Below are 12,518 nucleotides of genomic sequence, written 5' to 3'. Positions count from 1 at the left end.
GGTGCCTGGATGTGTAAAAAAATTGGAGGACAAATTTTGTGTATTCCTGTGCATGACAATAAAAATCAATCTGATTTTTTTGTTCCATTTACCTTGTATCAAAGTAGTGATGGCCATTAACCGGCCATCTATAACACGGTTTTTAGTAAAAGAACATTTTGTTGGTGACCATTTTGAGGAACAGTGTGCAGGCATTCGATAACCAATGTTTTTACATTACATCTGCAAACCTAACAGTCAATATATGAGTGTTAATATTTAATTTCACTCATTCTTTCCTGTCACATCCGCTCGTATTGAGAGGCAGAACACCATCAGTGTTTGATAATTGTTTATTTTCAATATACATTTCATTTGAAAAATATAAATTCTAAAATAAACCATTTCACCTGTTCTAAAAAGTCATACAAGTTAATCAAAAAAAAAAAGCATCAGTATTCCATTCTATAGTTTTTCGATTCCTGTTGCAGGGGTTTGTTGCTTTTACATTGTGACATTTCAAACTAATAACTCCCAACATAAAATTTCCCAGGTCTTAAGTCTCACTTGTTTCCACTCCCACCTTTCGACGGCTGAAAACAATAATGTGGAGTATACATGATGTCAAACAGACTGACAGGAATTTGATTTGGTTTGAGCCAGCATGCCGTTTATGTACATGTTTACAGAGGAAGGAGACAGTTCAGTTATCACACTTTGATCTGCATAGTGGTGATGACAACTTCCAGTTTCAAATTAAACCCACAAAGTGACAAAGTGCTTAAGTGGGGAGACATTTTGGGTTACTGTACTGTACTGTAGTTTAAGGATCATCTCAAATTATTTAAGCTTGATGGACTTGCTGTTAATGTGGAAGTTGTTTCTGTGGGTCATACTAACTTTGTACCTTCCATTTCAATAACGGAGATTTAAGGAAATGAGCGTGGTGTGGACAGCTCTCTATTTACCATGTGTTATCGTCGAAGAGCTCGTAGCAAATGAGGACATATGGCTCAGTGACTGCCAGTGCAAAATCTCTCGGAGACTCTAAGTGACCTGGACAAGTATCGGTGAATTCCACCTGAGGAGGGTTGTGTGTTTGTGGGAGAGAAATGGAGGATGTAACATTTGCATTAACATCAGTGGGAAATAAGCCAGGTGGATTTAAACCAGAATTATCCAGTAGATCTCTTAGAGGCTTTGTTCATTGACTGTGGGCTCGCTGGCCACATTGTGGAGATAAAACATTCAGTAAATATGATTTTTACATAATTTGCCATATTTTAGCTGACTGATATTTTGCAAATTACATCTTTTAAAGAATGTGTTTTGGTTTAACACCCATCTGCCATACTGATGTGAGCAATCCATTTCCAGAGCTGCTTCAAAAGATGGAGATAAAGCTTCACAGTCAAGTTACAGAATACTAGTTAATGTGGCAGCTACAGCATAAAAATGAGGGTAATGACATTTAATATTCCCTTTTCCTTGTTCTCATGCAGAGCTGCTAAACACTAAAGTATCTTAAAAAGGCGTATGTTCTGTGGATTTTCTTCACTTTCAGTTTTCAGCAAATCAATTAATAATTAAGTGTGGAATTTTTGTTATCTTTTGAACACCCAAACACATCTTTTAAAGAATAAAAAAAACAAATATTTTTCACATTATGATAATTCCAACCTGCTGTGAACAAGAGCTGTCCCACTGTGCTTCCGTGGATTTGATTCCTGCCTCATAATCCTTTTTTCACATTGTTACTGTAACAATTTCAGACTGGATCAATCTCTTATAAGCCACTTAGGTAAAGTAGTTTGTGCAGCACAAGCAATTATATGATATGCATTCCTAGTTAGAGATAAAGTTTGGCTGAGGAAAAGTGGGATTATTATTAACTGCTGAATTGTTTTCTACCCACAAAAAAAGAGACAATGTTACCAACATATACACAAGGTGATCATTAAAAAAAAAAACAGACAAAAACCACGATTTAATTTAAGTAACAAAAGCTTTGAATTGAAAGTGAGAAAGATTCAGTTAGAAAGAGAAGGTGAAGCAATCAAAACTGCATCAATAAGTGATGATAAAAATATTTACCACATTCGCGCACACACAAATGTGCATGGTTAATTACCTGTTAATTTAGTTATATTTCATTTCCTTCACAAGCTATAATACAGAAAATCTCTTCAATTGTTATTCAAATGCTACACGGGGACAGAGAGAAAATATCAAAACCCTGTCAAGAATCAACATGTTGCATCTGTTCATGATGATCACTGAATTTAAAACAAGAGGTAGAGCTATAAAAACATAATTTTCCTGCTACAGGAAAATATTATTGGAGTAATTCGGTTTATATAAAAATTCAGACAGATTATTTATAAATGTATATGTGTGTGTGTGTGTATAAAAAGGGCAGAGGGTGCACATGCATGGTCAGAGCATTGCAGCATTTACTGTTGATCAGCGACTCGTAACAGCTGTTGCATAGACGAGTAGTGAGGAGTTACTTCGATCAGTGTTTGAGTCAGACACAAATGATCACTGTGGTGCTGTGAGAAAAATACCAACATGAGACGGTGAGGACAGAAATGCAGAGAAACTGTGTAATTAATTTAAAAAATAAAATAGTTTACTTGGTCATGTTCCCTTTTTTTTTTTTTTTTTTCCCAGAACCCAGCTTATTCAAAACAAAGCCTCAGAGTCATGGAGGACATTAGAGTTAAAAGAACCAGTTTAGGTATTTATAAGATAGAAGTGCCGGTTTCCTGGTGGTGGTTCAGTCCACTAAAGAGACGTTTCAGATCTGCTCCTCCAGTAGAGTGTATTTTCATCATCTGGGTCCATTTCTATTCTAATCTGAGGCACAGACTTCAACGGGCTCATCTCGGGGCTGAAACACAGGATACATCAGTTGTTAGGACATGTGGACAGATGCAGTGGACAGATGCAATTTAAGGGACAATCTGGGTTGTAAGTAGGGCTGTTGAAGTCAGTCACGTCTAACTTTCTCTGTGGGAGATCAACATACCTCTAGGTTCAGCTGAATTCACAGCTTTAAGTTACCTGAGTGATGATTTTGTAAGTTGATGCTGAAGTTATAAAATCAAGATTTTATTAGAGCAGAGTGGCAATCTGAAAATGCTTTAAATGACCTCAAATTTATGTGATCTTAATGAGCTGATTTTCAATTACAGTTTCTGAAATGTTCTGTCATGTGAATGAGAGCAGCTTCATTGGGACCAGGGGCTGAGTTCAAATAGCTGATTGCTGGTTAAATACAATGTAAGTTACAGTAGATAACATTTTAGGGTGAGGGAGGTGATAGAAATGTTTTTTGTTTTTTTTTAAAAGCCTAACTTAAAAACAGAAAATAACCAAATCTGACGCTGACTTCTGTTGCTTTCTGAAATTAAAGAGAGTAAATTGTTTCCTGTGTCCATCCTGGGAAATCCCTGTCTGAGCTCCGTAAACGCCACTTCCTGCAGCTTTCAGGATGGTACAGTTGACTTGACAAAGAAGAACAGAAGTTACAGATGCTGCTTCAAAGGCCAAAACTCGCCACCATTTTTCATTATCAATTAATTTAATAATTGACTGATAAAACAAACCACAAATTAATTTGTTTTTTAATAACTTATTACTACAAAAAGAGAACAAATTAATTACTTGGAAGTTGGAACCAAAAACTTTTTGGGGGGCATTTTCAATCATTTATACACATAAATGTTTACCAGTTAGTTTTCAATTAACTTATTTACTCTCTGACTTAATGTTGTATTTCAATGCAACAGAAAATACAACCAATGAGCTTTGATAGTTTCTGAGGTTAACTAAGCTCAGAGTAAACTGGTTTCAGTCTTAGTTGAAACAGGATTGATTTTAAACTACCTACAATTCATACCCAGTCCAGCGTCACTGGCTCTAATGAGCACTTGTTCCAATCACTGAAACGCTGTGCTAAACTTTTGAAAAAAGAGAATTAAGTCTGTTTTTACAGAGCTCAGTCAATTAGAAATTCCACACAATTGATTTGGTCAAAGAAAAACTATAGATGACGTTTCAGGCAGGAAATAGTCAAGAAAACAGGTTGATGTGCATTAAGCCTAAAAGAGAGTCCGACTTTATTTGTTTGCTGGCAGCACAGACGCTCTTTGGTTGAATTCCTTCACACATAGACCCAAACACGATCCCTGTCTCATCAGCAGGGTACGACAACCAGAGCACACAGAGGAAAACAATGACCTGCGGGTCCTGGTCATTGTAAGAAGCTGATGTCACAAACATAGTCTCTTGCTGAACATCATAATCTTTGATCTAAAACAATACGTCAGTGAGGCACTAATATCCACCATGGACATTTACCACAAACACACACACACTTACACCCATTCAGTACTTTTAGTCTGTTTGTCACTGTTCCCTAAATAAATCAAACTTCTTCACCACTGAGTTTCCAAAACAGTTCAGTGACAAACCAAAAGACACAGAAAAAGCTGTGTTTAACAAATAATACAATTAGAAAAAAGAACCCTTTAACAAAGTAAAACCCTCAGCAGAAGCATCCATATTTTGATATATCTGACATATCAAAAGAATATGAAAGATGTACAAGCACTGGACAGAGTTATTCTGGAGGGATTTTGTATCTTATTGGTTACAGTAAGCTTTGGTAAACTGTCTCTTTGCTGGAATAACACTTATGTCCACAGACAGAAGCACAACATGAAGGAGACGAAATGACATGAGATGACATGGCGCCTGGCGCTCAACCTTCCCTTGACAAAATACAGTTAGCTATAGGTCAGCAATTAGCTTAACTGACCTTTAAAGATCAGACTAGCATTACATTTTCACTCGCCATCTGACCTTTTACAACATTTGATGCCACTCTCTAGAATATCTGTGAAAAGAAATACGTGGCAGCTTAATTTTTCTGTCAGGTTAACTGCAGTGTGAGTCTGTGACTGTCAGGTTCCGGTCAGCACCTCGCACACTTATTTCTCACCTGGACAAGTAGCTGGCCTGATAATAGCGAAGCTGCTCAGCACGATGTGTGTCGTTCAAGGAATGGTTGGGACTTGTCTCCTGTGGAAGAGGAAAAAAGGAACCATTAGGATCCAGATTCCACAGCAAACTGCTCAGTCCAAAGTCACATTCATTCAGATCAGCAGCTCATAGATTTAACAGGATTTTAGTCCAAATCAGACACAGCATGGTTTCACCAACACTTTCAACAGATGAAACAAACGATTACTGTCAGTGTTTAGATTAAATGACAGCCTGCAGAACTGTACAATAATCATTAGATTGTTAAATTAAGTGAAAAGTTGAATGATTCAACATGAGTAGACACAATTCAAAATGACAACCTCACACAAGCACTGTTGAATGTAAAGCCAAAATAAGTGTTTTAAACTGTCTTAACAAGCATCCTTAAAATAATGCATGGAAGATGTTAGGTCAAGCAAGCAAGAAGTGAGTGGATTTCATGCACATTTTGCAGACAAGACCAAGGCAATGAAGGAAGAAATGTCCATGCAGTGACAGAAAAAGCAGTGAATGACAGACAAGAAGGCAACAGGTCTTTAAGGACAGAGGATGTCATCACAAACATCGAGCAGGAGCAGGAGAAAGACGAGTTGAAGAGATGAAAGAAGTATTTTTCCTCCGTAGCTGCAGGTGATTTGATTTTACTCACTGTCAGAGGCTTTATCACCTAAGAAGGGCTCCTGCTCCATCATGTCCATGGGAATTTTAATACCGGGAGCATGCTCATTGTAAGGATAGTCGGACTGTTGGAAAAAGGAAACACATCCTGAGAGGGGACCTTTGGGGGGTGTCGGTGATTATCTTTAACGAAGACGTGTTAAAATGCATGCTAAACAGCTTCTGGGGGTTCACTTTGAATCGCTGGTTTCTTTTCTCATTCCTGGTCCCCAAAAGTAAAAGAGACCAGGTAAGATGAAGCAAACACTGACAGCTGTTTAACAGCTCATCAATGTTATTGTCTCCTATATTCATGATTCATCACATCATTTCCACCTCAAACCTGTGGCTACACAAACTAGACCTCTTCAGTTTGGTTATGCTGACTTTTATTCTAGTCATGCGCAGTCTGCCACATTTTATCGCTCAGACTGCTGTGAGTCATCTAATGTCTCTGCGTCTCCTTTTTTATTTTTAACTCTTCAATCAATCCATCCTCTGCTGTGCTCTAATTAGAAGAAAAGCTTTTCAGTTTCCAGTTGCCAGTCTCTGAGCCAAATTCTACAAGATCAATGAAGACTGCAGCTTTCATCCTGTTTTATTCTCTATAGCGGAAAGGGAATTCAATTAGGCGATTCATTGTCAAATATTCTCACCTCCACTAATTATGGAAACCAGCGATGGACAAAAATCCATTTCTACAATTGTCAGAAAACCACTAACAATGAAACCTGGCTTTTGAGTCCAGTGAGAAAGTGTCACATCAGCTTTTAGTCACAGGTTTTAATCAGCTCTGTCTCGGCATAGATGGAAACAAGACCCGGGAGTTAATGTTAATTTCACCTAAGGATGCTGTGATTGGGGTAACAAAAATGGGCATAGCTCCCGGTTTCTGAAAACAAGCACACATTTACTGACCATAACTCTCGTACGTAGGCTATGAATCTTACAGCAACAACTCCCGGACAAAAACAGACAAGATTACTCCATTTTATCATTCTGCAGAACAGATGGCAGCTCATTCTCAGTCACACTGGCTTGGAGTGATGTTTGCAACCCTGTTAAAAATAATTAACTATCCTAATCATCTCAGAGTCACACTTATCAGAAATTTTGGTCCAACACCGCCTGTAGAGTACAGCCTAATGTCACATCTTTATTTTGTTGTAGTGCCATGTTTGTCCTCTTGGAGGTAGAGGCATACCAGATCGGTAAGTTGTAGCCTACCATTTCCCTTCTCCTGGCAATGGGTAAAGATTTAATCGACTTGTTTTAGAGACGCACTGGCATTTTAAAAAAAAAATCATTTTTAACCTGTTACTTGTGGTGTAAAAACAGCACAAGCTGATAAAAGCAACTATTTGAAGGAGCCAAACATGTAAACTGAATACCATTGACTTCCACGCAGGGACCAAATAGTTGTATTTTGGAGCCATTTCTCAGAAACAACGGGCAATGTGCTCATCAGTTGGTTTAAATTGTTATCCCGTCTCTAACAACACACAGGGAGGGAATAATCAGAAGATCCCTCTTTCAATCCTCTTTTCAAAAAGAAAAATTATCATTGACAGTGTTCCTCAAATATCTGATGTGGACACAACTTCTAACAGGAATTCTAACAGCCAATGTGGTTAAAATACTGCAAATAAGGGACCAACGTGTAACTTAAAGTCTTCTTTATGCTTAAACACAAACTAAATAAAATACAGACTATTAACCTAGATATCCACCAGAAGCATGTTGACAGTGAAAATCAACTTACTGGTTAGAAGAAACTGAAGAGACAATAAAATATGGTCACACTGCCGTTTGTTTCAGTCATGGGTAACAATTAATGAAACAGTGTTCACTTTCTAGCTTACCAACTGAGTCATTCATGTAACATTTTTCTATGGAAACTCAGAAAAACTTCTTAAAGGTACCCATCTGTTTCTTTGTATGAAAATTGATCCTTCTTAACTGGAAGAACTCCCGGGAAGTTCTCTATAAACACAATAAATCCAGTTTACAGTAATGACACAGAGCAATGTTTTAAATTCGCATGCAATCTGATGCATTCATACTTCATCCACAACGCATTTCTGATGAAAGCTTTGGGAATTCATTTTTTACAGAAATACCAAAATGCTGTTTTATGTTTTTTTCCTCATATAGCACTGCTTTACTTGGTTACTTTTTCACTTTAAAATAAAAGAACACCTTAAAACATTCTGTTTGGTATCCAAACATTCATCAGTAATGCAGCTAAAATGGAGAAACACACACATTTTGATTCAAGTGGTTGTGTTCCTAAATTTTGTGCTGCTCAAAGTTACTTAGGAGTACCAGTGCTACATATGGAAAAAGTTATGTTGTTATTGAGAAATCAGTGGTTAAACCTCTCAGTAGGTGCATGCTGCAAAGGAAGGGAACAGGGATTTAGACAAACTAAGGAATGAGCTGTCAGGATATTTTCAAAAAAATGGAGAAAAGGCATTTGTTTGTTTGTTTGGTGACTTCTCAAAAGGGCTGAAATATTAAAATTCTTAAAGCTTACATCTTCAGGGTCACTGTCTATGCTGCCTCGTTTTTTCTTCTTCTCGTCCTCCTTCTTCTTCTTCTCCTTCTCTGGAATAACATCATCCAGGAAGCTAAGGTCATGCTGAGAGAACATGAAATCCATTGATTTCCTCACAGCCACCAGAGCAAGAATCTGAAAACATCAGATGCAGGGGTTACAGTGCTGTATGTTGTCACATGTTTTCACTTTATTACCACATTTCTTTACTTCGGTATGAGCAGATGTTTGCATTGCATGTAATGTCATAAACTAATAATTCCAAGCCCAGAATTCATTTTAATCTGAAGAAAAAAGACTAAAAATGACTACTTTCATGCTAAAACCAATAACCAAAACACAAAGTTCAATTTACAGTTTAAATCTAAATAAATAAAATAAACAAGCCTCTCAGTACTTTACCATAATTACAAATCAAAGTGATTTAGCTGATTTAGTCTTAAGTTTTTTTTTCTGTACTAAACTGTTATCAATTAGCCGCAATTCAATATTTAGAATAATCACAATAGAAATATGTATATGTGTAGGGATCTGAATAACAGCTATTTTTTCCTTAAAAAACTTTATATGTATCAGCCAAATCTAACAAAGATGTGTCCTACCATGACAGGGAATATGATGGCAGCGACGGTGGACTTGAGGATCCAGAGCAGAGCCAAGCAGAGGACTTGCAAGAAGGTGAAGAGGTGGACCTTTCTGAGGGGAACGTGTCGAAGGTAAATCAGGTCCGGCTGATGTTTGGCTGGCATCAGAAGCAGTTTGAGACGATCCATAAACTGGACACACAGGGAACAAATACAACGATGGGAAGTTTCTTGTGTCTGAAAAGGGCTTATGATACTTTGGACCTCAATTAGAGGACAGTTACTTGATGATCAAAATAATCACTTTTTGTCAAATCGCTTTCTGCTATCTGCAAATTTATGCTGTAAGAATAAAAAATTTAAAGTTTACCTGCACTCCATTAAGAGAGGCTACTCCCATGTATAGAAAGACTCCGTACAGCACAGGCATGGGGATGAACTAAATGTACCACAAGAAATCCACATAAATATACACTAAAAATAAGTCTATCACAGTCGAAATGTAATTTACATTCAGAGATTGGGTTTCAAGGGTTACCATTTCAAAGGGTATTATAATTATCAGAATATTTCAAATGAATATGAAAAAAGGACAACCTCCAAATCATTCCAAATGTTTTACTTTCTCTTATCAATGCCACATCTTTTCATCAAGGAGGATTTTCCTTTTTGGCGGCTGTGCCCCACATCTTTATATTTTCTTTTGCAATTTCTCAAATTTGTATTTATGAAGACCAGTCACATAGTGGCGAGAGATGGAGGCTAATGAGCCAGTCATAATTTATGTACAGGCACATGAAGGGAGAGACGTTAACTGAAATTACGAGGGTAATTCAGTCCTCTTCACAGTAATGTTAGCCAAATGCTCTGCAGCAATACCATTGCTAAACAAATTATTTCAACACATAACGTCAAGATAAGTACGTTCTGAAGGTTTCAATCAAATCAAATTCACCCTAAAATAACTTTACAGTGTGCAACTGAAAGTTAATAGGTCTTTCAGAGATATAAACATTTAGAATATGTTCTCTTTATCATAATTCTTGTAAGTCTTTTGTGGCTGATAAGAATCATCTGTGCACTGAGAGACATACAGCACAAACACACTGAACAGTGCTTAAAACAGTCTGTGCTTGTTCCTGCTATAGCAGGTGTCACGTGGAACACATTTTGTCCTGATCACACAAAAGGAAAGACAGACTCATAAGTTAAAAACAAGATCAGCTTCAGTGTCAAAGCTGACGAAAAGAGGATAATCTTCGATGAACTACCTTTAAAATTGGAGCCATAAATACAGACAGTCCTGTCAGGATGAACACAAACACACCAGTGACCCTCTGCTCTCTGCAAAAGAGGACAAAAACAAGGACTGTAAGAGGAAACAAACTAATGTGGATTATAAATCTCATGATTTGGATTTCTTTTTGCCTCTCTGACTGTGACAATCCCAGCTGAAGCTATTTGCTGTACTGGTAATGGACGAATTCTCCCTTGAGTCTACCTCAAGGAAAACATTGATGTTTTTACGAAGTTCAAAGTTTGTGTGGATGTTACGGTGTCTTGCCAGACAAGAGTTTATTAGCTCAGCTTTCAGCTGACACATCAGGCGGCAGCAGAGGGTGTCACATGGATACAAAAACAAAACAAAAACCCTCTAACGGGAACAAAAAAAAAAGAAAACTGTTACTGCGAAAACCTGGCTCATATATAAAGACCTAATGTTTTAATAATAGTTATGTAACCTAATCAAGCATATAGTCATTATTGAGAGCAGACAAAATTGCCAATCAACAATTAAATGTAACGAAAATAATGTGTTATTTACCTCTCTGCTTTGCTAAAATACGGTTAATAAAAGGTTAAATCATGTAGTGTCTCACTCATTTGATGGCGATCCTAAAAAGCTGCCTCTGAAGTCAGACTGAGCAGTATATAACCAGCCATGAATTAAAAATCAAAGACTAATCTTCTGTGAAAATGTTTTCATGTTTGACTCAACTCACAAACCAAATCAGCTTATTTACTTGAAACCCTAATTAGCTTAATTAGAAAGAACTTTTAAGTTTGACCTCAAGTGGTGATTCTGCCCCCTCCTTGTTAGTTTCTAACCCATAGATGGTGCTACAACACTGAGGTAAATATAGGTATGATCTCATAATGCTGCAATATTTCCAGGCAGGATTTGTAGAGGTAATAAAATGCCCCAGCTGTGATATGCTCTTTGTAGAGTTGAATACACTTCTTCTCACCTCACACCCAGGAACTTGGGCTGCTCTCCTGGAGCTGATGTCTCAGTTTCCATCTTCAGACTGTCTATGTGAGCAATGGAGATAACGGTGGCGGCCACATACCAAGGCAAACCCATGAAGGAGCAAACCACCAGCAGAATAGCCACCCACAACAGATCCAGATGATAACCTGCCCCTTTCTGGTACAGACAATAAACAGGGTGGGAGATCATGTGCATGCTCAACCATGGACAGTATGTGTTGCACAGCTGCAGATACAGACAGACCTAAATCCCTGCCAACAGCTCCTATGATTTCAGATGCATTGCAGATTAATTCAGCAGCAGAAGAAAGGGCTTCTCTACTGTAAGGTTCTCTGTCACCACCTCCATCTAACCCCCCTGAATTCAAAGCAAACTGTAACTCAGATTCAGCTGTGTCAAACCATGAGCAGTCACTCTCATGAAACATCTCTCACTTCGATGAGAAGACGGATGTTTAACCACAGTATGAAGGCAGATACTGAACAGACAGGCTGCAGTTTGTCATGGGAAATACATAAAAATCCTCGTCTCATAATTCAGATTTTTTTTTCAGAAACACCCTGACAAAACAACACTCCTAAATACAAACTTTTTTTTTCCTGAATTCCTCATTTAAATGTTAAACTTGACCCATGGCTCAATTATTAAATGAGGATTTATCATATTCTTTTCAGTCAGTAAGGATTCTAAAGTACCTTTAGCTTATGCTCCTTCCTGTTGATGATGACAGCAGTGATCTGCTGGTCCATAAAAACCAGTATGGTAACCAGGAGGGCAGGAAGAGAAGACGCCAGGTAAACCCACCAGGGGTTTCCTCCAAAGGGGGGAACAAACCAGCCCCGCTTGGGGTTTGTTGGCTACGAGGAAGGTAGACACAGAGTGAAAGTGGGATTTTTTTATTGATTTACAAATTACATTTAGGTCCTTTTTTTTTTTTGGATTAATTAGAGGAAAAAACACAAACTGTCAGAAGAAAGAAGGGACTCACCTTGAATTCACTTGGCACAATGAGTTTAGGAGTGTCAACTCCCACTAACATATCAACTCCACAGAAGATAAAGATGGCCAGGATGATGGCAAAGTCACTGATAAGTTTTCTTACCTGAGTGACAGGAAATAAAAAGATTTTTAAACTTTGAAATCTTCAGACCTCCTGAAGCTAAGCAACATGTCTTTCCACATGATCTAAAAACAGCAGTGATCAAGGCACTTTTAAAGAATATTTTGGACCCCTTTTAAATGAGTAAAAACAGGATTATATAAAATTTTCATTCATTTAAAAAAGCTAGCTTTTAACAGTATTTAGACATCTTCCTGTCAGGATTTCATCCGCACCACAGCCACAGCTAAACCCAAGCAGCAACGTTCCCGTCTTAGTTGTATTGATCTCATTGCTGCCTTTTTTACCACAACACAT

The 12,518-nt window shown here is 37.7% G+C and overlaps 1 protein-coding gene across 4 annotated transcripts in view; it reads right to left on the bottom strand.

Annotated features, from left to right (window-relative positions):
- Window positions 1-316: 316 nt before the first annotated feature.
- slc4a4a (solute carrier family 4 member 4a) overlaps window positions 317-12,518 on the bottom strand; it is a 53,658-nt gene continuing 41,456 nt past the window's right edge. For 3 of the 4 annotated variants that reach the window (XM_072387328.1, XM_072387330.1, XM_072387329.1), the window contains 10 exons: window positions 12,090-12,203; window positions 11,797-11,958; window positions 11,079-11,257; window positions 10,101-10,173; window positions 9,200-9,268; window positions 8,848-9,021; window positions 8,225-8,380; window positions 5,681-5,774; window positions 4,988-5,067; window positions 2,785-2,872 (listed from right to left, as the gene is read on the bottom strand). In XM_072387328.1, the coding sequence (XP_072243429.1) occupies window positions 5,024-5,067; window positions 5,681-5,774; window positions 8,225-8,380; window positions 8,848-9,021; window positions 9,200-9,268; window positions 10,101-10,173; window positions 11,079-11,257; window positions 11,797-11,958; window positions 12,090-12,203 (1,065 nt within the window). In that variant the 3' untranslated portion in view covers window positions 2,785-2,872; window positions 4,988-5,023. Of the gene's footprint in view, window positions 2,873-4,987; window positions 5,068-5,680; window positions 5,775-8,224; window positions 8,381-8,847; window positions 9,022-9,199; window positions 9,269-10,100; window positions 10,174-11,078; window positions 11,258-11,796; window positions 11,959-12,089; window positions 12,204-12,518 lie in introns of all 4 variants that reach the window. The other variant, XM_072387331.1, reaches the window with a different exon arrangement.

This window comes from Leuresthes tenuis, unplaced genomic scaffold (assembly GCF_036924035.1).
Source record: "Leuresthes tenuis unplaced genomic scaffold, fLeuTen1.0.hap1 SCAF_6, whole genome shotgun sequence".
NCBI classification, from domain to species: Eukaryota; Metazoa; Chordata; class Actinopteri; order Atheriniformes; family Atherinopsidae; genus Leuresthes; species Leuresthes tenuis.
The sequence above is the reverse complement of the archived record's forward strand: the minus strand, read 5'-3'. Positions and strand labels throughout refer to the sequence as shown.